This window comes from Callorhinus ursinus, unplaced genomic scaffold (assembly GCF_003265705.2).
Source record: "Callorhinus ursinus isolate GAN/ISIS: 27379988/994484 unplaced genomic scaffold, GSC_fseal_2.0 scaffold9, whole genome shotgun sequence".
NCBI lineage: Eukaryota > Metazoa > Chordata > Mammalia > Carnivora > Otariidae > Callorhinus > Callorhinus ursinus.
In genome coordinates, this window is record NW_027397071.1 from 60,090,897 (window position 1) to 60,117,084 (window position 26,188).

General features: G+C 36.7%; 1 protein-coding gene across 2 annotated transcripts in view; it reads right to left on the reverse strand.

Annotated features, from left to right (window-relative positions):
- Positions 1 to 26,188, reverse strand: part of ZFYVE9 (zinc finger FYVE-type containing 9) — a 180,384-nt gene that overhangs the window by 54,585 nt on the left and 99,611 nt on the right. Inside the window, exons 5-9 of one of the 2 annotated variants that reach the window (XM_025871610.2) lie at positions 14,142 to 14,241; positions 11,519 to 11,695; positions 9,512 to 9,681; positions 4,959 to 5,079; positions 1,387 to 1,509 (exon numbers count right to left, since the gene is read on the reverse strand). In XM_025871610.2, the coding sequence (XP_025727395.1) occupies positions 1,387 to 1,509; positions 4,959 to 5,079; positions 9,512 to 9,681; positions 11,519 to 11,695; positions 14,142 to 14,241 (691 nt within the window). The remainder of the gene's footprint in view (positions 1 to 1,386; positions 1,510 to 4,958; positions 5,080 to 9,511; positions 9,682 to 11,518; positions 11,696 to 14,141; positions 14,242 to 26,188) is intronic. The other variant, XM_025871611.2, reaches the window with a different exon arrangement.

The following is a 26,188-nucleotide window of genomic DNA, read 5'->3' on the forward strand; positions in this document are numbered from 1 at the left end:
ATTGTTACTTTATATACCTAAACAGGAAGCACCCAATACAACTGTATTAAGATGGTGTACACTTCAGGAATTCTGGGTTAGCTATTTTCTAAGTGTAACTTATAAACTAGATAGGGTAAATAGAAATTTCATAAATTATTTTAAAACTTAATCCTAGAAGGAAAGGGGGCAAGCATTAATAACTGGCCAAATATACAAGGGTACAATTAACAAGTAAACCAGAGCCTGCACTCTTTAATACAGAACCTCAAAGGAAGTGGCACATAGGTGTTTCTGGTCTCCGAGGTCAACTTAAAATAAGTACCCAGTGGGAATTAGAAGACAGTTCCCCAGTGCTTCTCTCCAAAACTCTGCCTATTGACATTCATCCAGGATAAATGCATTTTCTGTTTTCCAACACCATCCTGGAATTAAGATTCTAATTTACTGTCCTCTTACTCATTCTGATGCCCAGAAGCTAGCCCCAAGAATTAAGAAGTCTCTTCTGAATCTTAACTTATGATGTACTGAAGTTTTACTATATGTTAGCTAACTAACCCTTCTCTCAAATAAAGGTTTGCAAATGATTAAGGTTTCTGAGATTTAAATCTAGCATGTAATGGTGAGTGCTGTGAATTGTGTGAGACTGATGAATCACAGACCTGTACCTCTGAAACAAATAAGACATTATATATTAAAAAAAAAAATAGTAGGAAGGGAAAAATGAAGGAGGGGAATCGGAGGTGGAGCCGAACCATGAGAGACTATGGACTCTGAGAAACAAACTGAGGGTTCTAGAGGGGAGGGGGTGGGGGGATGGGTTAGGCCGGTGATGGGTATTAAGGAGGGCATGTATCAAATGGAGCACTGGGTGTTATATGCAAACAATGAATCATGGAACAAAAAATAATGATGTAATGTATGGTGACTAACATAACATAAAATTTTTTAAAAAAATAAATAAATAAATAAAATGCGGAGATTCTCTAAGGAGTTGTTGAACAATTTCTACCTATGTCCATTAAAAACACTGAAAAGCTAAAAAAAAAGAAAAAGAAAAAGAAAAAATAAATCTAGCATGTAAATTATTTGACCCTCCTAGATAATCTGTCTACCTCCAACTACTCTGGTGATGAGTTGTGATTTAGCACATCCATCTCAGGAAGTTTTGTTTGGCTTTCCTCCATGGAGAATTCACCTATCTCATAAGAGTTTCAGTTAGTCCCATAGTTGTCCTCTGGGATATGTTATTTTATACAAACCAATTTCTTTGGTACCCAGTTTTTAGTAAGATGTGGCTCCATCCATATAAAAATGCTGTGTGTAATGAATTTGAAAGCTTTACTTATTATCTATGAGTCAGTAAAGTATCTCATTTTAATTTTAAAAAACAAATTTCTAACTTACAATTTACAATTTTAACCATCGACAACAAATTTGCATTTAAAACAAATACAAGTGGGTCAGGACCACCATCCTCTAATTGCTGCATTACTGAAATCTGTGATGGTTTCTCTTCCACAGCATAGTCTGTAAGGGAAGAAAACAATGCAAAAGATTAGTTAAAGGGACAAATCAAGAAAAATCTGATGGAGGAATGGGCTGATTATTCACAAGAAAGAGTTAAGCACTTGATTTACAGATAGGGTGAACATAGGTTTATACTGCTGTCTCAGTGTAATGCTAATAGTTCCCCTTTCATTCTCAAAAGTGACCCAGTCCAGTCTGGATGAGAACATGGTTATCCTATACATAGACTTCTCCACAAACTGACTTATGCCATAATCTAGAGACACCCATTTAGCACATGTACCCCACTGTTTATAGCGGCATTATCAACAATAGCCGAACTATGAAAAGAGCTCAAATGTCCATCAACTGATGAATGGATAAAGAAGAGGTGGCATATATATATAATGAAATATTAGCCATCACAAAGAAAGAAATCTTGCCATTTGCAATGACTTGAATGGAGCTAGAATGTATTATGCTAAGTGAAATAAGTCAGCCAGAGAAAGACAAACACCATAGTTTCACTTACGTGGCATTTAAGAAACAAAAGATGAATACAGGGGAAGGAAAAAAGAGAGAGAGAGGGAAGCAAACCATAAGAGACTCTTAACTTTATATATAGAGAACAAACTGAGGGTTGATGGGGAGGGGGATGGGCTAAATGGGTGATGGGTATTAAGGATGGCACTTGTGATAAGCACTAGGTGTTGTCTGTAAGTGATGAATCACTAAATTCTACACCTGAAACCAATCTTATCATATAGGTTAACTAGAATTTAAATAAAAACTTGAAAAAGAAAAATAAAGACAGCTCTTTAACAAAAATTCTCCAACTATCATAACAAGAATTTCACATATTACATGTTCTAAGACCAACATTTAAAATAATCTATGATATACAAGAAAGTGATAATACACTACTGACCTCTGAAAGGATGCTGAGGATTTGAGGTGGAAGAGAATCCTACTTTTTATTCTATATTCTTTTGTACTGTTGAGATTTTTTTTTACCATTAAAAAACTAAACTTTACAAAAATGTACCCAGAAAATAAACTAAAACTATCATAAGTGACTGGTTTCATGAGACACTTCCTCTAAGTCAAGAGTTCAGCGCATATATCAATCACCAAAGCACCACTAAATCACACAACAGATTCTAAACATGGACAAGTTAACACTTGAGACCCTGCACAGAACCTTTCCCATTTAATTCCTGAAAGCACAGTATGTGATATTCAATCATGCCATTCTGAATGATGGTAGTCTTCCCAGCTTGAGGTCAAAATCATGGATAATAACCAAAAGAAACCAAAAAACTATTTTTTGGATGTAAGGGGAAATGTCTACTCTACCAATGAAAGTATTTATTGAAAAGAAAAATACTAAGTCACTTTTAAAAAGAAAATATTTGTATGAAGTTATTCCACTGAAATACAAAACTGCAAAATTCTGGGCAAGAGATAGTAATATGACTTAAGTAAGTATAAACAGTTGTTGTTTCTTAGTAGGAGAGGTTTTGATAATTAGATTTAATGAAAATGGAATCTTATTTAAACAAGAGAATAGGCCAATTTAACTTCTTGTAAGTTAAATCTAAGACTCATTAAAATAACCAAAATTTGAACCTAAGTAGTAACTTTATTAAAAAAAGAATATTTTTAGGGGATCTTAGTAAAGTAGAAAAGATTATATAATCAAAAGAACGCTTAACTTACATGAAAGTTCATAGTTGAACTATCTGGGACATGGCTGGATTTTATAGTCTGATACTTTCAGCACAGTCTGACACTTTCAGCCAACACTGCTGAGAGCTCGCAACAGACCCAGCACCATGGTAGGAGAAGGAAAGAGCATGAATTAAGACTAAAGAAATGCATGGTCTAAGTGAAAGAATCAGACCTATAAAATACCTAAATTACAGTAAGAAAAGTGTTAATACAGTAAAGGTCTATAAAAATTTCTATTCAGGGGCACCTGGGTGGCTCAGTCAGTTAAGTCTCCAACTCTTGATTTTGGCTCAGGTCATGATGTGAGATTGAGTTCCATGTTGGGCTCCGTGTTCAGCATGGAATCTACTCGAGCCTGTCTCCTCCCTCTCCCTCCTCCTCTGCTCCTCCTCCTGCTAATGCCTGCACATGTGCTCTCTCTCTCTAAAGTAAATAAATAAAAGAAAAAAATGAATTTATATTCAGAGATGATGTAAAACACTACTACAGAGCAGCATTGGTAAGGATTCAGAGAGGAGCTTTTCATTAATCTGGATTTTGAAAGGTTGAGTTCTTCAAGGAGTCTACAGTATACAAGGGTAGTCTAGGCAGAGGAAAGGAAGATAAGGAAAGTATTAATTACACGTCTAATTTGTCCCAGACACTGTTCTTGCTACATACTTTCAGGTATGAAATCTGATTCAATATTCACAGTGACTTTTAAGTAGGTGTAGTTACTTGAGATTAGGAAAAAGATTCAGGGAGGATAAATAACCTGCCCACTGGGTCACAGCTCAAAATAAGGGTACTAGGATTAAAACCCAGGTTTGTCCAGTTTTGCAGCCCATTCTCTCCTGACTATTCCACAGCATAAGAAAAAACATGGAAGTTTGGAAAGTGAATATTCAGAAAACAGTAAACGATCTGTAGTGTGCATAAAGTACTGGGGTACTGGCTGGAAATAAAGTTAGAAAGATAAGTTGAGATAAAGTTATAAGGAACATTGTATGCTAAAGTAATTAACTTATACTGAATGTTTCTAAGTCAGAGCAATATACGGTAATAGCTATGTTTAAAAAGACGATTGGCAACAACATGGAAGATAAAATAAAGGAGAGAAAGACTGAAGGCAAGGAGACCAGGTAAAAGACTAGGATAAAACTGTGGAAAGATTACTGACAAACCATCTCCTAAAAATGTACTAACTAGATGCTGATTTGCATCTATCAACAACAAACTTTCACATAAAGATAAGCATTCTTTTGATTGGATAGTCATTTTCCTTCTCACCAGAACTCACTAAAAATTTTAACAATAAAATTGCTATTTACGTTCAGTGCTCTCCATTTATTATATGTACATTTCTGAATGTATAATATACTGCAAAACAAAAAGTTAGGTTAATGTCCTGACTGTTCAATCAGGTGGGCCAAATCCTAGAACCATAAGCAACTCTTCAGAGTATTATGTGCTTTGAAATATAAAGAAAAAAGTGTCAATGAACTACATTTATACTATAATTAAAATAATGTCCTTCGAACAAATGAAATGACCTTATAATATAAAAACATAAATATCTACTCTAAAACTATCAGTAACAGCAACAATTATTTTCATGGCACTGAGTACTTGTTTTCTCTGTTGGAGAAGAAAAAGGTGGTTATCATTCGAATTCGAATTCTCTCTCTTTCCCTTAATTAGAAGACAATATCCGGCATCCTGCAATTACTATCCTTGTTTAAATATGTAAGTCCACATACCTCCTTTCACACCAGTGGATATGAGAATGGGAGGAAGGCCATCTTCAGGAATTAGGTTCATTGCACTGCCAACAGGACTTCCAACCTGAGTTATACTCCCAGAGAACAGAGAAATATCTGTCTAGAAAAAGCAAATCAGCAAAGTAAGCTTTACAGAGAGGTCTTTAGCAGAATACTGTTGAGAATATAAATGTGAAATTAAGTGAAAATGTGGAATTCATACTTTTTGAAAAATAGCGTAAGTTTTTCATTAACCTGTGGTTTCCCAAAGGCCTGGGTTTATACTATGAAAATATTTCCAACTGTAGAGTTTCTCTTTTTGACATCACCAAATCATAACAATGAGGGAAGAGGCCTTGTAGCCTGGGTTAAAGCTTTCTCTACCCGGGTTTCCTCTGCCATAAAAGAAAATATTTTTAAAAACTGCAGGGGCGCCTGGGTGGCTCAGTCGTTAAGCGTCTGCCTTTGGCTCACGTCATGATCCCAGGGTCCTGGGATCAAGCCCCGCATCAGGCTTCCTGCTCCGGGGGAAGCCTGCTTCTCCCTCTCCCTCTCCCACTCCCCCTGCTTGTGTTCCCTCTCTCGCTGTGTCTCTCTCTCTGTCAAATAAATAAAATCTTAAAAAAAAAAAAAAAACTGCAGTGGCAACAAAAACAAAGTTTCAAAGTTACCTCAACTTCTGAAACTTTAATGCATTTGGGTCCACTTAAAGTCTCATTTACATTGCTTTTTTATGTATTTTTTTTTAAGATTTTATTTATTTGTCAGAGAGAGAGCTTGTGAGAGCACAAGCAGGGGGGAGTGGCAGGCCGAGGGAGAAGCAGGCTCCCTGCTGAGCAAAGAGCCAGATGCAGGACTCCAGCCCAGGACCCTAGGATCATGACCTGAGCTGAAAGCAGATGCTTATAACCCACTGAGCCACCCAGGCGTCCCTTACATTGCTTTTTAAAAATAACTTTGACAGATGCCTGAGTGATTCAGTCGGTTAAGTATCCCTGACTCTTGATTTCGGCTCAGGTCATGATCTCAGGGTCGTGAGATCGAGCCCCTTGTTGGGCTCCGTGCTGGGCATGGAGCCTGCTTAAGGTCTCTTACCCTCTCCCTCCTTCCCTACCCACCCCCCACCCTGGCTTTCTCTTTAAAAAATAAATAAATAAATAAATAAATAATAATAAAAATAACTTTGAGAATAGTGGTGATGGTTGTGCAGCAATGTGAATGGACTTAATACCACTGGTTTGTACACTTAAAAATGATTAAAATGGCAGGTTCTATGTTATGTATATTTTACCACAATAAAAAAGAGGGAAAAATTAACTGATAAAATACAGATATGGAGACAAGAGGGAAAAATTAACAACTGATAAAATACAGAGATTAAAGGAGTGCCTGGGTGGCTCAGTCAGTTAAGCATCTGACTCTTGATTTCGGCTCAGGTTGTGATCTCAGGGTCCTGGGTCCAGGCCCCATAGCGGGCTCCACGCTCAGCAGGGAGTCTACTGGAGGATTTCTCTCCCTCTCCTTCTGCCCCTCCCCATGCTTGCCCTCTCCCTCTCTCTCTCTCTCTCTCAAATAAATAAATGAATCTTTAGAAAAATACAGATTAAGTCATTGTTTTCATTTACCATGCAATGAAATAAAACTTCAAGTTCATTTTTCTTTGCATTAATATGAAGATCACATTAACTACACCTTAATAAAGTATAATGTTGAAACACACATTTGGGGTGGAGTTAAATCCACTTAATTAACGATTTAATAGAATACCGTCAAAGATCTATTAGAATAAGGGGCGCCTGGGTGGCTCAGTTGGTTGAGCGACTGCCTTCGGCTCAGGTCATGATCCTGGAGTCCTGGGATCGAGTCCCGCAACGGGCTCCCTGCTCGGCAGGGAGTCCACTTCTCCCTCTGACCCTCTTCCCTCTCGTGCTCTCTATCTCTCATTCTCTCTCTCTCAAATAAATAAATAAAATCTTTAAAAAAAAAAAAGATCTATTAGAATAATGCTCTCCTCACTATAGTCTATACAACTAAGCCAAAAAAAAGCTTTAAAAAATGTTAAATGCGTTTAAAAACTCTTTTTAACATGTTTAAAAATGTTTACAGCAACTTTATTCATAAGAGCCAAACTTACTGGAAATCATCCAAATTCCCATTAACAAGAATACGAATAAACTGCCGTATATCCATACAATAGAACACTACCCAGCAATAAAAAAAATAGTAACTTTTGATGCACACAACATGGATAAATCTCATAATCATTAGTTTAAGAAGCTAGACACAAGGGGCGCCTGGGTGGCTCAGTCATTAAGCATCTGCCTACGGCTCAGGTCACAATCCCAGGGTCCTGGGATGGAGTCCCGCATCGGGCTCCCTGCTCGGTGGGAAGCCTGCTTCTCCCTCTCCCACTCCCCCTGCTTGTGTTCCCTCTCTCGCTGTGTCTCTGTCAAATAAATAAATAATCTTAAAAAAAAAAAAAGAAGCTAGACACAAAACATTATATACTATATGTTTCCATTTATATGAAATTTAAGAACAGAGGCGCCTGGGTGGCTCATTCAGTTAAGAGTCCGTCTTTGGCTCAGGTCATGATCCCAGAGTCCTGGGATCGAGCCCCACCCCACACTGGTCTCTCTGCTCAGTGAGGAGCCTGCTTCTCCCTCTCCCTCTGCCTGCTACTCCCCCTACTTGTGCTCTGTCAAATAAATATAATCTTAAAAAAAAATTTAAAAACAGTCAAAACTAAATCCATGGTGATACAAATCAAAATAATGGTTACCTTGGGGGAAAAACAGACAGGTACTGACAGAAAAAGGGCATGAGGGAACCTTCTAGAGTGATGGAAATGGTCTGTATTTTCACATTGGTTGAAACCCAGTGGTGGTTGCATGTGTATAGCTATAAGTTCATCAAGTGGCTTCCTAAAGATTGATGTTCCTTAAGCACTTTGCTATCTAGATTTTATACTTGAATAAAGATTAAAACTATTTTTTAAAAAATATGTCCATGTCTTACTATATTTTTGTCTATACTATAATTTAGGACTCTCAGTTTTTAGTGGGTTTTTGCTAAATATTTTGCAATGTTCTTGCTAAAAATTTTGCACTGTTCTCAATACATCATCATGTAAGAGGAGATTTGGAAAATTTTATTGACAAACCATTATTACCTGATCTGAAAGCCTAGTACAGGAAATAAAGTAATCTATTCTAACTTATTATTTAATGATGCATAAATCCATCTTTTAGTATCACAGAAAGTGGTCATCTGGCCACTACTTGATATATATCATCTGTGAAAAGGAATTTATTTCATTCAGTGAGCACCTATTAAGTGCCATGCACTCTACTGGGCCCTAAAGATAAGAAAAATATATTCTAGTTTGGCCCTATAGAATTTGTTTTTCTACATTTTACCAGGTAAGTATTAAAATAGAGTGTTGAACAATGTAAGAGACAGAAGTAAAATAACTAACTTGGTTTAGTTTTGCAAACTGAGCCAAACCTTGTTTCCTGGTAACATTCATTCACTAAACTTCCTCTTGCATTCAAACAAAATTTATATTCTAAAAACCTATCAGGGGCACATGGCTGGCTCAGTTGGTAGAGTGTGTAACTCTTGATCTCAGGGTTGTAAGTTTGAGCCCCACACTGGGTGTAGCGATCACTTAAAAATAAAATCTTTGGGGAGTCTGAGTGGCTCAGTTGTTAACCATCTGCCTTCGGCTCAGGTCATTATCTGGGGTCCTGGGATCAAGCCCCACATTGGGCTCCCTGCTCAGTGGGAAGCCTGCTTCTCCCTCTCCCACTCCCGTTTGTGTTCCCTTTCTTGCTGTCTCTCTCTCTGTCAAATAAATAAATAAAATCTTTAAAAATAAGTAAATAAAATTAAATCTTTAAAAATCTTACATAGAAACCAAAAAGTAGGGGTGGCTGGGTGGCTCAGTCAGTTAAGTGACTGACTTCAGCTTAGGTCATGATCCCAGGGTCCTGGAATCGAGCCCCATGTCAGGTTCCCAGCTCAGTGGAGAGCCTGCTTCTCCCTCTCTCCGCCCTGCCTGTGCTCTCTCCCACTCTCTCTCCCTCTCAAAAAAGAAAGAAACCAAAAGGTAGAACAGAAGAAATACAGATGCTCTGTTGAAGAGAAAGGAATAGAGGGACTCCTTAGCCATCTTTAAATGGCCTGGCCCTTCCTCACCATGGCACTCTCAAGAGGCCACCGCAGAACCTGGGGAACAGTTTGAAAACCAATGTACAAAAGGGGCAGGATTCCCTCTGCATGACCTCTAACTACAGCAGTAGCCTGAGCTCACTGAGAAAAACCTTCATAAGAATCTTTCTCCTAAGAAAAACCTCCAAATATAGAGCAAACAAGAACTGATTTTGCCACACTTTACCCCTAGACACACACACATATGCACTAAACTGTATCTGAAACTTATAGGGTTCCACAGAAAGGTCACTCAACTTAGAAAACGGCAAGGCAGAAGAAGCAGCACAATGCTGGGTAAACTAAGTACTCACTTTTAGTTGCTGTTTTTGTTTTCTTACCTCTGCTGGTAGAGGACTGGTAGTTACTGGCTTAACTGGGTCATGTGACACAGCCAGGGTTCCTGCTGAGGAAGTTCCATTCACTGTTAATTTGGCTGCATCAGCAACTTCTCCATTAGGCAAGATCCCATCAGCAAACCAAACTCGCCTCTGCTCTCTGGGCTGAGCCACTTGAGGAGCCAGAAAAATAAAACAGGCATCAATGTGATATTGATAGGGTTTCTAACATCAAAGAAGAGAAGGTCACCAATTCCAGAAGTACAAGGAAATCATTACTTAGCATCTTATAAATACAAGAACTGTAACGGTGTATAAAAGTGGTTATAAAATAATAAAATACGAGTTTAAATATATTCTTTACTTCTGTAACTTAGAGATTTAAAACACTTTGCTTTAAAATATTAAGTACGCTTATGATTACGTCACATAACTCTGTTCCGTATCACTGACAGAGAAACTAAGAAAGGTGGTTTAAGTGCCTAGGAAATAAATTAATAGCAGGGAAAAAATGTCTAGCAATAAATATCCACATCTCCTAAAAGTATGAGGTTTCCACAGGAATTAAATATCTGGAAAGGTAATATGCTACTTTTAAAGGGCAAAAGATGCCCTGAAGAATGTTGAAGAATTATTTACTAATAAAGGAAGAGTTGGCAGAGATAAATAAGAGAACTGGGAAGCAAACAGACCAGATCCTTGGCTGAAGTGTAGCTGAAGAAAAAAGACTGATCTGGCAGTGCAAAAAGTAGTTTGCAATAGGGTTAAAGCTGGAAAACTAAGTCTGATGAAATGATCTCTTTAAATCCAGTTTTGGAAATCAATTCCAAACAGCCAAAACAAAGAAAGACTAGGGAAGAACAACAAAAATGACAAATGAAGTAAACAGAATAAAGATCTTAAGAAAGCAAGCCTGAACTCATAAAAACACAAGGAGTATGACTAAGGGATGATGTGAAAAGAGGGGAAAATGGGGAAGAATATGACAGTATCAGTAGAAGTCTTTGATCTTCAAAAGGGGAGGAAGGCTATTTAGCAAGGGGAAGGGAATATTACTAGACAAAACGACATAAAATTAATGAAAGAAGATTGATTTTAATTATCAAGGGAAACTTCTTGACAAGATCATTTTAAGGAAATACGTAATTGTTGTTTTTACTACTGATAATCTCCTGAATTTACAAAATGCCTTTCATCTGACAATATCATAATCTTAAAGATATAATAAACTAAAATAAGTTGAGCCTATAATTTCCTATCATGTGATATAATCAGAATTAAAGTTCTGGATTTTATAAAGTCTAGGTACCTAACAATATTTTCATATTTTTATATGGATAGATTAAAGATGAAAAGAGAAAATGGCAATGTGTTTCCAAAAAGCAATATTAGAATGGGCTGGTCCAAAAAAAGAACTCTTCATTTTCATAAAGTCCTACAAAGAACATTAAGATAGGTGAGAGGCTAGGATTTTACAGACCAACCTCAAATTCTGTATCTTTTTTCTTCTTTTTTAACATAAGATCATTTTGTTTTTATTTTTTTTAAAGATTTTATTTATTCATTTGACAGAGACAGCGAGAGAGGGAACACAAGCAGGGAGAGTAGGAGAGGGAGAAGCAGGCTTCCCGCTGAGCAGGGAGCCCGATGCGGGGCTAGATCCCAGGACTCTGGGATCATGACCTGAGCCAAAGGCAGACGTCTAATGACTGAGCCACCCAGGCGCCCCTCTTTTTTCAAGTAGAAGCAGTGTAACCACTCCATTCTTAAGTTGGAGAGGGTATTAGCATATTTTTCGAGATGCCTCCAAAATATCAGGCAACACGGTATTATTCTTTATTTGCCCAGAAATAGTCTTGACACATTTCTCACCTTGTTCCTTCCACTTTAATAACCACCCAAAGGGACTTATCTACAGTGTTTTAAAGACTTGTGCTGTAAAATCACATCAGCACCTTTTCAGAGGAACTTGGTGAGGAAAAAGAGAGAGAAGAGCACATGATCCCCTACCTTCTGCTCCAGGGTGCTTTAAAACTCCCACAGGTACCATCACAGTGGGAGGTGGAGAGCTCAGGGCTCCTGAGGCCTGAGCTTGCTGCAAGGGAGGGATAGTAGAACAGTATTCAGCAGGATTGTTAGGGTTAGGGCTCTGGCTTGAGGCACTCATCATGTTCTCCCAGGCTTGAGCTAAAGCAAATACAGACAATCAATGTGAATGGATTGCAAAATATGGACATTAAGACCTCCACAATATTGGATAAATAATGTAGCTCCTCCTCATTAACACTTATAGTATGTCTCTCTTCCAGCTAGTGAACGTATTAAGGAGATAGGTGATTTTGATCAATAAAGGAGACCATTTAGTTAGGTAAACTATTTGGAAGCAACAAATAAGAATTAGGTGATACTTCTGACACAGACTGATAGCAGATCAGTCTGAGGTTAATGACTAGGCTCCTGGCTCCTTTAAGAGACCATACATTCCCTTAAGAGGGAGTGAAACATCAAACTTACTAAGGATTTACAACTGGGGTAGCATTTAGACACGGGGGGGGGGGGGAGCAGGTTTAATATTTGATGCATTTTATAAAGTTCTATTGAAAATCAAAATTGGGGACTAAAATAGCGTAACTCCATTGTATGATATTTTTTGTTTCATTTATAGACTTCTACGTTCTTCTTAGTTGAGGTAAAATCTCACTGGAAAAATTCTGAAGCCTAAAGCTCAAGAGAACACATCTCAACGTTTCTGTGAATTCTGCTTTTGTGTCATCATTACCTCGTGTAATAGTATCCAGCAAAAACAACCATTTCACATCTTTGGTGTGTCTCAAAAGCAGAGGACCCATTTGAACATGAATATGTGCCAATGTCATTTAAGTGCCATCAACCAATATGAATGATCACAAATATGTTAAGATTCTGTATACTCTATAATTTTACTAACTAAATATTGACATATCAACTATTGTTTTTAAAGTAAACTGGATGAAAGATGCTACAGAAATGAAAGATATCAAATGTTATCTTCTAGGTTCAGGTAATACCACATGCCCAGGAATGGACACCACCCAATTTTTTTAAGCATCTTTTAAAAACTCTCATTCAACATCAAAGAATGATCCATAAGATTATGAACATTTATTGCCTCCAAACTTCAGGACAAGGCTAAAAACAATAGCTATGTTCCTTTGAAAGCACTGGCAGAAAGAGGGAAGGAAGAGAAAAGGTGAAACGGAGGAAGGGATAGGGAACACTGAAAAGCATCAAATTAAATATTCAGAAAAAGACTTCGCTAAGCCATGCGAAAGGAAAGACACTGGAAAAACCAGAAAAGGTAGATTAGTTTAGGATCCCCTGGTAAGGGGATCCTTGGCTTAATAAAAATAAGTATTCCATATGAATCCTCTGCCATTTCCTTCATCTTTAGCTATGCCAAGTTAAAAAAAAAAAAAAAAGAAGCTACCAACTTGAAAGACCTCATCAAATAAAAGAGGTACTGGGTACTATAAATAAGTATCGTGCTCTTTTTTGTGGATATGTGTCCGAAAATGAAAGCAGGAACAAAAATCATCAATTGAGCAAATGAGTGAAATAACTACCATCTAAAAATTGACCCTAAGAGTAGAGAGAATGAATTAATATTTGATCAAAATTCCAAGAATTCAGAAATGGGAGGAAATTGGGTGGATCACAGGAGATCAGAACAGATCAGATTAACTGACATGCAGGAGGTTAATAAGCCAGCAACAGGAAAACATCACTATGAGCAACGCAGACAGACAGAGCAGGAGGGGTCTTAAGCAGATAAGTTCCGGCCTCCAGGATGCACACAACCCTGGCACAGGCAGCAGCAGTATCCCAGCTGAATATTTTATTAGTAATTCTTCTGGCAACTGTGCAAAGATGTACTCAAAGAGAAAATACTACAGCCTGATCAATTTCATTTTATCTCTTTACAAAAATACTATTTTAAAATTTTTAACTAAATTCCCTTGGATTCATTTCCAGTCCCATAAAAGATGAACACTGGACAAGCTATATTTACCTTCTCCTGGCCATATTCTTTTACCATATAACTAAATTCAAAACGAATATCCTTATAACAATCTAAGTAGTATTAAGGAGATAACTGATAGAAAAATGTACTTCTCTATTTGATCTTAGATATTAAAATATTTATTTTTAACAAGATAAATGAAACAAGGTGTTAATGAGAATATATTTTAAGTTATTAAGGTACCCCCTAGAGATAGCGTCCCTTGAAAGGAAAACCTCGGCCCGATTTTAATATTTCATCATCTGAGTAGTCAATAGCCTCCCACCCCCAGCCCACTTCAGTCATGTCACAGGAACATTAAAGCCACACAGCACCAGATTGCCATGAGAACCTCCATTCTTCCTGCAAAACTTACCTGATGTTAGCATTCATTCATTAAGTTAGGCACAGGAATTCTGAAATTCTACAATATTTTCAAAACATGGAAATTTAGCTCAATATTTTCAGTTAAAGTTGTGCCTTTCGAGAAGGTGAGCAACTTATAGAGAAAGGCAGGAAAAAACAGTAGCCTTTTCATAGGAATTCTCTTGTTTTGTCTCCTTAACTGCGAATTCGAATTGTTTTAATACTTACCATTCATTAGCACTGAATGGCAGATTACACATACTCTAGCTTCCTTTCTATCCATGTATAACAGTTTACATTTCAGGCTACAGCAGGAAGCACAGAAAACCTGTAGGAAAAAGAACATACTAAATTTATTTAGAATCACAGTACAAAGGGAGCAAACCAATACTGACCAACACTGACTAACAGGAAACCATATTACTACAACACTGAAAACTTCAAAGGAAAATACAATTGAGGAAGCTGTGCACAAGACCCAATTCATAAGCAAAAGCAAGATGACAAGCCTATCAGCAATAAGAAAAGTCAAAGTGTTGGCTGAAAACAAAAACCTTAGCCAAGATCACATAACAAATACACAGGAGGGGGAAAAAAAAAGAGCTGCCCTTAGGTGAAATTCCTATACACGGTATCACATAACATGGGCATATAAAGATAGTTACATCTGTTTGGAAAGGCAAGATAGCAGGGTGAAATAAGCAAGCATTGAGAATTCCAGGTTTTATTTATTTATTTATTTTTAATTTTTAATTTATTCATTTGAGACAGAGATAGAGAGAGAGAGAGAGAGCATGAGCAGGGGGAGAGGCACAGGGAGAGGGAGAAGCAGGCTCCCTGCTGAGCCAGGAGCCTGATAATGGGGCTCGATCCCAGGACCCTGAGATCATGACCTGAGCCGAAGGCAGACGCTTAACCATCTGAGCCACCCAGGCACCCCGTGAGAATTCCAGGTTTTAGCTTCTGGTTTTTACTCATCTTATGTGTGGAATAATAATCATAATCATCATTTTCACTGATTTGCTATGAAAGCCAGGAAAGAACAAAGTATACAACTCAATCCTAAAATAAACACAGGCCTAGCTATAGAAAATCAGAGCAGGCAACCAAAAATTCACCAGGCCAATTTCCAGCACCTTATTTCCACTTTCCAGGGTTGGTTCCTGATAATCCTACTTTCTTCTCCCTTTCACATCAGTCAATAAGAATCTCCTTGGCTCCCTGTTAAGATTTATTTTCTTGAGAAGTCATTAGTCACTTATCACAGAGAGCCACCTACAGGCAGAAGGCTGTTGCCAGTATGGTAAATTCTACCAGTCCAGTCTTTATGGTCAAGAAGTATCTACCTGACAAAGATAAATCAAGAGATGAGGTCATATTAAAGACAAAGAGAGATCATCTCCTTTCCTACCAGGTAAAATTAATCTACCTAGCTACCATGATTACCAATTTACAGTTTTCAGAGGCTTTATATTCTCAAAGTAACTCTGCACTGTAGAGGGAACAGGAAATAGATTATCCTTTTTTCTATCAGAAGAAACTGAGTTTGGATGGTTAAATGACTTGTTCAAGTTCACAGCAAACTATGAATACAAGCTTTTTACACATACTATCTCATTTAACTTCGATGAAGGTACTCATTTACAATTAACAGAGTTAAACAAATGTTAAGTAAAATCTTTCAGTTGTACAGCTAGTAGGTTACATAAGTCTGCAAAGGCTCTATTCTTAACCACTATGTAATACTGCTTCATACTAATTCATATATGGCATTTAATTTTAATTTGAGACTTGACTTTTCCTTTTCCCTCACCACGACTATATCTAGTCAGTCGCCAAGTCCTGTTGGTTCTTCCTCTTAAATGGTTCTCCCAAAATACCATCTCTTCCTCTCCATCATTAATGCCACTGCCTTTATTTAGGCTTCTATTATTCGAGGCCAAGAAGATAATCATAATCAATTATCTGTCCTCCTAATTTTCAGATATGTCTTTCTAATTCATCCTTCCACAAACAATAAATGAGAGAATTTTCTAAACAGTGAATCTAATCATGTTAATCTTGAAATCTTTCAATACCCTTTCTAATCAAGACATAAAACCAAGAAGCCATCACTCACTCATTCATGTTACAAATGTCTGAGCCCCAACTATGTGCTGGGCAGCAGGATAGCCTACCAGATGTAGCAGTGAACAAAATAGATATGACCCTTGCCTTCATGAAATTCATAGTCTACAGAGGTTATAATTTGAAATTTAATAATCACACAAGTGAATATAAAATTACTTGCTTCAAAAGAAGTACATGATAAAATAAGATGTAATCTAGGCCTTACCTTGACTGGCAGGATCAAAGAAGGTTTTATTTAGGAAATGAGAGAGATAAAATATGAGGTAATATTTTTTATGCATAAAATGGTAACAAGGAGAGAGACAATAATAAGCAGAGGAAACAGTGAGTGCACAGGTCCCATTAGGGAAAGAAAGCATGGCTCCATTAAGGAACTAAAAATAGTTAATGTGGCTAGAGGCCCTTAGGTTAAGGGAGGCACTGAATAAAGATAAGGCCAGACAAGACAAATAACCATATGATTTCACTCATGTGTGGAATCTAAGAAACAAAACAAATGAACAAAGAAACAGAGACAAACAAAAAAACCGACTTAAATACAGAGAACTGATGGTTCCCAGAGGGGTGGTGAGTGGGGGGATGGGTGAAATAGATAAAGGGGATTAAGAGGTACAAACTTCTAGTTATAAAATAAGTCACAGAGATGAAAAGTAGAGCATAGGGGATACAGTCATTTAGAGTAATGTATAGAACTGTTCAATCATTATGTTGTACAAATGAAAATCTAACACTGTATATTAACTATACTTCAATTTAAAAAAAAAGATGGCAAACCAAGCAAAGGTTCTATAGGTTGTATTAATAATTTTGTTTTTTAATAGAGCAATGGGAAATCACTTAAACATTTTAATCAAAGAGAAAAATATGATCAGACCTGCATGGCTACAGTATAGAGAAAAAAGAATGGATTTGGGATTATTCAACATACAGAACTCAATCAATGCAATACACATTAAAAGAAAGAAAAAAAAACATATAATCATCTCAAAGCAGAAAAAATTTGACAAAATGCAACACCCTTTCATAATAAAAACAGTCAAAAAACTAGAAATATAAGGAAACTACCAATATAATAAAAACCATATACAAAAAATCCATAGCAGTGACCATACTCAGTGGTGAAAATATGAAAGCTTTTCCTTTAAGTTCAGAAATGAGGCAAGGATGTCTGCTTTCACCTCCTCTACTCAACATTGGTACTGCAATTTCTAGCCAAAGTAATTAGGCAAGAAAAATAAATAAAAGGCATCCAAATTGGAAAGAAAGTAGTAAAATTATCTCTGTTTGCAGATGATATGAACTTATATACAGAAAACCCTAAATATTCCACATAAAAAAGCTATTAAAACTTATAAATGAATTCAGTGAAGTTGCAGGATACAAAGTCAACACACAAATATCAATTGCATTTCTATACACTAAAAATGAACAATCTGAAAAAGGAAATTACAAAACAATTCCACTTATAGTCACATCCAAAAAGAATAAAATAGACTAGATAAAATATTTGTGTTATATATAATGAACAAAGGGCTAAGATCCATAACATATAAAAAGCTTCAATGAACTAATAAGAAAAATACAAATACCTCTAAAGAAGATAAGCAAGATCTCACACAGGTAAATTTACAGAAAAATAAATAAAATGACTAAAGATATACTAAGTATCACATGTGACAAAATAAAAATTAAAAGAATGAGATACTCTTTTTCTATTGTACAAAGATTTTTAAAAAAACTGGTATTATCCAATGGTGGTGAGGGTACAGAGAAAAGAGGAACTTTCTCTCATATCCTCCTGGTGGTAGTATAAATTGGTGGATTAACTTACCAATATCTTTTAAAAATTTTAAATGTCTCACTCCCTTTGAGTTAACACATGCAATTTTTTAAATTTTTATTTTTTATTTTCATTTTAGGGGGGGGGGCAAAGGGAGAGAGAGAATCTCAAGCAGGCTCCATGCCCAGAGCAGAGCCCAATGCGGGGCTCAATCTCATGTCCCTGTGATCACGACCTGAGCCGAAATCAAGAGTCAAACACTTAACCGACTAAGCCACACAGGTGCCCCTAGCAATTTGAAAGATTTATCGTACAAAAAAAAAAAATTCAAATGTGTGATGAAATGTATACAAGAATTAGCTCTGTACAGTTTGTAAACAACAAAAATGTTCATCAGTAGAGGAATGATTAAACTGCAGTATAACCATTAAATGGAATGCTGTTAGCCTGTAAAAAGAATGAGATAGTTGGGGGCACCCGGGTGGCTCAGTCGTTAGGCGTCTGCCTTCAGCCCAGGACCCTGGGATCGAGCCCCGCATCAGGCTCCCTGCTCAGCCGGAAGCCTGCTTCTCCCTCTCCCACTCCCACTCCCCCTGCTTGTGTTCCCTCTCTTGCTGTGTCTCTCTCAAATAAATAAAATCTTTAAAAAAAAATGAGATAGTTCTATATATAGTTACTCATATGGAAAAGTAAAGTAAAATAATCAAGTTGGAGGATAAGAATTGGACAGAAATAGGGTTCCCCCCCTTTTTACTTTATATAATTTTTTTTGGTTGTTGGACTGGGATATTTTAATTTTGAGTAGAGCCTTTTCTGTATTCTAAGAGGAAAACAGAATTAAAAGGATTAGTTGGGTGTTATAAGTTAAATCGTCTCTCCCCCAAATACATATATTGATGTCTTAACCCTCAATACTTCAGAATGTGACTCATTTGGAAACAGGGTCTTTACAGAGGCATTCAAGTTAAAATGAGGTCATTAAGGTGGGCTCCTAATCCAGTAGAACCGGTGACCTTATAAAAGGGGAAATACGGACACAATATGCAGAGAATATGATGTGAACATAAAGATGGCCACCTACAAGCCAAGGAGAAAGACGTGGAATAGATCCTTCCCTCACAAATTTCAGAAGGAACCAACCCTGTCACCACCTCAATCTCAGACTTCTAACCTCTGCAATTGTGACACAATAAATTTCTATTATTTAAGTCACCAGTTGGTGGTACTTTAAAGATTTTTTTAAGTTTTTTTAAATTAACATATAATGTATCATTTGTTTCAGGGGTACAGGTCTGTAACTCATCAGTCAAGATTTTATTCATTTATTTGAGAGTGCGAGAGAGCGAGTGCGAGCAGGGGGAGGAGCAGAGGGAGAGGGACAAGCAGACTCTGTGCTGAGCCTGGAACCTGACTTGGGGCAATCTCACCACCCTGAGATCATGACCTGAGCCAAAATCAAGAGTCAGGGCCCAACTGACCAAGCCACCCAGGTGCTCCTACTGGTACTTCATTATGACAGTCCTAGAAAACTAATACAGCTGGGAACTTTCCAAAGTAAAGGACTTGCTTTGGGTAAAAAAAATCCTCAAGTAAGAATGAAAAAAAAACCCCCAAAACAAAGACATCCTTTTGTAAAAGCAAGCAAGGGAGCAGCATTATGCAGTTAAACTGAAGGACCTAAGACTACCCATCCTTCCCAATATTCAATGAGCCTAACAATAGCGTCTCCAAGGAAATTAGAGCAGGAAAGTTAGTAGAAAAGTGGATGACTTACCAAGAAACTACCTACAATGGCAAGAAAACGGGAGTCAGGCAAAGGGATGCATTATCACCCATGCCAGAGAACTACATGGGATCAAATGTAACATACACCACAAAACTACCACAGAACAGTGCCTATGACTGACACAGGTGTACCACAACATAAAATAGAAGACTGACCCGGAAATGCTGGCTCTCATTCTCAAAAAGACAAATACTATCATGTAATAAGCTCCTCGGGTTATTAGAATTAGTATCATGGAATAGATAGGCAGAATCTAAGAGATTTGAATCAACTGAGAACAGGTTAAAAATCTTGTATTTAAAATTACGGGATAATACTAAAGTTGCCTGATGAGACCAAGATGAAGTTGTTTGCCATGAATCAGGTTAGTTAGTGTTTCTCAACAAGGGCATTCTTGGCATTTGGGGCAGCCAATTCTTCACTGCACAGCACTGTTCCACTTAACACAGGACGTTTAACAGCCCAGATCCCAGATTACTAAACACTGGTAGCAACCCCAGTCACTGTGACAAACAAAAATATCCCACCTCACATTGAAAACGTCATCTAAGTACCTTCCCCAGTTCTCTGAGCTAGAGTCAAAAAGTCAGTTCTAGATATACAGAATTACATATTTGCACAAACGTATTATACTACCAAAATATCATACCACATACTTTTATTATCACAACTAACACAATCGACTGCAATCTATTACATTTATTTAACTTATTTTCCATTTTCTCAAGCTAGGGTGTAAACTTCATGAAGTAAAGAACTAAAGTATTTTAATACTGATATCACAGGGGCACCTGGGTGGCTCAGTTGTTGGGTAGCCTTCGGCTCAGGTCATGATCCCAGGGTCCTGAGATCGAGCCCCACATCGGGCTCCCTGCTCCACGAGAAGCCTGCTTCTCCCTCTCCCACTCCCCCTGCTTGTATTCCCTCTCTTGCTATGTCTCTCTCTGTCAAATAAATAAAATCTTTTTTAAAAAAAAAATACTGATATCACAGTGCCTGAAATGAAATAGGTACTTAACAAATGTTTACTGCTTCCTTGATTACTGAAGTTATTGCACACATGAGTATGAGTGGAGAAACAAACATTAATGGGGACTTATCTGGGAAGGGCTATATCATAGACACATTTGTCTTTGTAAAGAGACAAATTATGATGATTTATAATACATATGCTATTCAATGTTCCAGCTAAGTACTGGTTAGAATCTTTCATTTGTGTGGTTTTTGTTTTTTTACTGAGGTCTGTTCCTTTATTTTGTTGTTTATATATATTAAGGTTTATTCTTTGTAATGTAGAGTTTAATGTTTTTTTTTAAATTGAGGTATAGCTGCCACACATTAGTTTCAGGTGTACAACATAATGACTCAGTATTTGTATATACTGCAAAATGATCACCACAATAAAGTCTAGTTAACATATGCCATCATACATAGTTACAGAATTTTTCTTGTTATGACAACTTTTAGGATTCACTCTCTTAGCAAACTTTAAATATGCAATACAGTGTTATTAACTATAGTTGCTATGTGTACATTACATCCTCATGACTTACTTATTTTATAACTGAAAGTTAGTACCTTTTGACTCCCTTCACCCCTTTTGTCATTTTACCCCACCTCTACCCTTATTACCTCCCTGTCTCTATCTATGAGCCTAGGGTTTCGGGGGTTTTGGTTTTTTGTTTTATTTTTAGATTCCACATATAAGGGAGATCATAAGGTATTTGTTTATCTCTGACCATCTGTGTGTTTACATGTAATTTTCCTTAATGTGGCATTTCTGGATTTCAATCTCAACTTTATCATTCACTGGCCAAATAACTTCATGGGAATAATTTAAACTCTGCAAGCCTGTTTTTCCTCATATGTAAAAATTAAATGTTAATATTCTCCTTGTAAGGTTTTATGAGGATTAAATGAGATAATACATGGAAAATGTAGTACATAGTAGGGACTGAGTGAATGACGGTGCCTTTCTTATTTCCCTTTTCTTTCCTTTCAAAACTTCCCACTCACAGCTTTCCACATAACAAATCCTACTAACAAATTTATAAACAAGTTTTATACTCAGGTATGATGTGTGCCTATTAATGCCCCCTTACACTGTGCCTAACACTTAGTCCTTGAACATTCTTGAAAATTCAAATCATCAAATGTTCACTTATTTCTTCCCAACTTAGAAAGTGGAAAAAGTGATATCCCAGGTCTTAAAAAAGTACTGTAATTAGGACAAAAATAACTGCCTTGCAAGAACAAAAAACAGGAAAGTGCTTGTAAATGACCAATATCCAGCTATTCACAAAGACCAGTGACAATAACAACTTGTAAAAACTCCTAAGTGCAAAAGTGCCTGGCTTACTAGCAAATACCAAAACCAATGTAGTAAGAGCCAAAGCAGTTCTGATTCCAACTGCCTCTATCCAAACACCTGTTCCAACTTGACTGTTATTAACTGAAAATAAAAATAATAGTCATTTTAAGAGCAAACCACAGGAAGAGCTACAAAAGGTCTCTAATTCAACCTCACAATTTTATTTCCAATCAAAGTTATACAGATACAATACCAGAATTAAAAGAAAACAAATTCGACATAAAACCTTAAACTTGTTTGAAGTTACCAGACTCATTTCCTCTAAGATGCTATAAATTAATTTTTATGTCGTCATTATTTTTTAAATAACACACACTGTGTTTTAAGTTTTATGTGTACGTTAAAAAGTACTAATTTGTAAAAGGCAAACAATCAAAACATGTCCCTTTTTTTTTAAGCCATATTCTGGCCATTCTGCATTTTTAAAACTTTTTTTTAAATTTTTTTATTAAAACTTTTTATTACAGAAGTTTTCAATCATATAAAAATACACATAACAGCATAAAGAACCCCTAAGTGCCCAGTGTCCAGATGAAACAATTATTAAAGCAAATCCTCACCTACTTCTCACTCATTTAATCATTTTGAAATAAATCTCATATCATTTCATCTTTAAATATTTCAATATGTCTCTGAAACACAGGGACTATTTTAATAGTACCGTATCTTAAAATTAAAATTTCTTAAAATTAACAATTTCTTAATAACAAATATCTGAACAACGTTAACATTTTTAATAGACATCTTTTTTTAATAGATTCCCTTTTTTAGAGCAGTTTTGGGTTCACAACAAAATGAAGCAGACGTTATAGGGCATTCCATATACCCTTCCCCAACACATGCCTAGTCTTTGCCGTTATCAACATCACTCATTCTAGTTTCCTAAGGTGGAAGCTTAGATGACTGACTTTAGATCTTTCTTTTCTAATTTATGCATTTAATACTGCATTATTATTGTATGTTTTTAAATTTTATTTAGCTTTTTAATGTTATGCTTGAAGCAGAAATCAAAGAGGGCCATATACTATGATTAGTAAACGTCTCAAGTCTCTTTTATTATATAGGTTGTCCTTCAACAATATTTTATTGAAAGAATGAGTCATTTGTCCTATACTTTCCCACAATATGGACTTCATTGATTGCCTTCTTGTGGTGACATTTTTTAATGCATTTCTCTCTCTAGTTCCTATAAATTGATAGATCTAGAAATTAATCAGATTTGAATATGCTTTTTCTGGGAAGACTATTTCATAGATCCCGAAATTTTTTTTTTAAAGATTTTATTTACCTATTTGACAGAGTGGGAGAGGGAGAAGCAGGCTTCCTGCTGAGCAGGGAGCCCGACGTGCGGCTCGATCCCAGGACTCATGACCTAAACCAAAGGCAGACACCTAACCACTGAGCCACCCAGGCACCCCCATCCTGAATTATTTTTAATCGAATCAATACTAAGAACCACTATTAAGAATTAAAAACAGGGGTGCCTGTGTGGCTCAGTCGTTAAGCATCTGCCTTCGGCTCAGGTCATGATCCCAGGGCCCTGGGATCGAGCCCCACATCAGGCTCCCTGCTAGGCAGGAAGCCTGCTTCTCCCTCTCCCACTCCCCCTGCTTGTGTTCCCTCTCTTGCTGTGTCTCTGTCAAATAAATAAATCTTAAAAAAAAAAAAAACAAAAAAAAACAAAAAGAAAAAGAGAACAATTACCCAGAATTCCACCAATTAAAATTACTTGTTTTGAATTTTACATGTTCACTTTATATATACATGTTTTTATGCCCAAGAAACTCTTATTATAAACAAAGCATAACTATGAGTTTGCATTTTATTTTATCCATATATCATTAGACATTTTCCATACTGCCTTATCATAATTATTTTTAATGGTCAAATCAAATGTATGTATCATATTTATCATTATCCAATTTTGGAAATTGTTTCAAATGTACTTGCTATTTAAAGTAACACTAGGGGCGCCTGGGTGGCTCAGTTGGTTAAGTGTCCAACTGTTGATCTCAACTCAGGTCTTGATCTCAGAGTTGTGACTTCAAGCCCCATGCTGGCTAGCATGGAGCCTACTTACAAAAAAAAAAAAAAAAAAAAGAAGAAGAAGAAGAAGCCCTTTGAGCTTAATAAATTAATAAAGTAACACTAAAATGAACACCTTTTTGTCTTACAGTTCTTGTTCTTTAGGAATTATTTTCCCCAAAAGGAATTATTAGCTCCAAGAATTGATACATATGGCATTTTATTTTTTTTGAATTATTTATTTATTAGAGAGAGAGCACGAGAAGGGGGAGGGTCAGAGGGAGAGGCTGAGCAGGGAGGCTGATACGGAACTCGATCCCGGGACTCCTGGGACTCGATCATGACCTGAGCCGAAGGTAGTCACTTAACCAGCTGAGGCACCCAAGCACACCACATGTGGTATTTTAAATGTATAAACATGCTGATTTCAACTTAACAACACCTACATTTAGTATTATCAACATTTTCTATTTTTCCCTGTATAAGTATGAAATTTTCATTTCTACCTCTTAATAACTAATAAATTTAAATATTTCTCTGTCTACTAACCCACTTAAACCTCTTTTGCCCACTTATATATTGAAAATGTGATGGTTTTAACAAAAGACACCTGTCATTTGACATTCTGTAACCAACTTCTGATTTGTTCTGTCAAAGGAAGCCATTTAAGACTCAATATCCTACTCTGCGTTTTTCAAATAATTTTCTTCTGGCTTAAAAAAAATTGTGCCTGGGGTGTCTGGCTGGCTCCGTTGGTAGAGCATGCAACTCTTGGATCTCAGGGTCATAAGTTTGAGCACCGTGTTAAGTATAGAGATTACTTAAAAAAAAAATTGTGACAGGCACCTAGGTGGAACAGTTGGTTAAGCATCTGACTCCTGGTTTCCACTCAGGTTGTGATCTCAGCATTGTGAGATTGAGACTATGTTGGGCTCCATGTGGAGTCTCCTTAAGACTCTCTCTCCCTCCCCCCCTTCACCCCTCTCCTTCCCCCACCCATGATAACGTGTGTGCTCCCTCGCTCTAAAATAAATAAATAAATCTTTGGAAAAAAACTGTGACCCACCTAGATGAAATGGACAAATTCCTAAAAATACAAAACCTGCCATGTCTGAATCAGGGAGAAAGAGAAAATCAAAATACATCTGTAACTAGTAAGGAGACTAAATCAATAATCAAAAACCTCTCAACAACAAAAAGCTCCAAATAAAATGGCCTCACTGGTAAATTTTACCAACATTTAAAGAACACCAATCCTCAAACTCTTCCCAAAAGCTGAGAAGGAAAGAGCCCTCCCTAACTTTCTATGAGGCCAGCATTACTCTGATATGAAAGCCAAACAAAGGCACTACCAGAAAACTACAGACCAATATCCCTTATGAACACTGATGCAAAAAATATTCTCAGTAAAATACTAGCAAACCAAATTCAGCAGCACATGAAAAGGATTACGATCAAGTGGGATTTATTCCTTGAATGTAAGGATGGTTCAACACTGGAAAATCAATCAGTGTAAGACACAACATTAATAGAATGGGAAAAAATCCACATGATCACTGATATAGAAAAAGCATTTAACAAAATTCAACACATTTACATGATAAAAACATGCAACAAACTTAGAAGGAAATTACCTCAACATAAAAGGCCATATATAAAAAATTCACAGCTAACACAACAGTGAAAGACTGAAAGCTTTTCCTCTAAGGTAGGAACAAGATAAGGATATACACTTTTACCACTTATAGTCAAGCTTAGTTTTTGAAGTTTAGCCAGAGCAATGAGGCAAGGAAAACAAATAGGCATTCAAATTGGAAATGAAGAAGTAAAATTATCTGTTTACAGATGGCATGATCCTATATGTAAAAAAATACTAAAGATTCCACACACAAAACTGTAAAAACTAATAAATTCAACAAGCTTGCAGGATATAAAGTAAACCCATAAAAATCAGTTGTATTTCTTTTTTTTTTTGTTTTTAAGATTATCTGAGAAAGAGAGCACATGGGGGGGGAGAAGCTGTGGGGGGGAGGGTAGAGAATCTCAAGCAGACTCCCCGCTGAGCACAGCCAGACTTGGGGCTTGATCCCATGACCTTAAGATAATGACCCCATCCGAAACCAAGTCGGATGCTTAACTGACTGGGCCACCCAGGCATGCCCAAAAATCAGCTGTATTTCTAT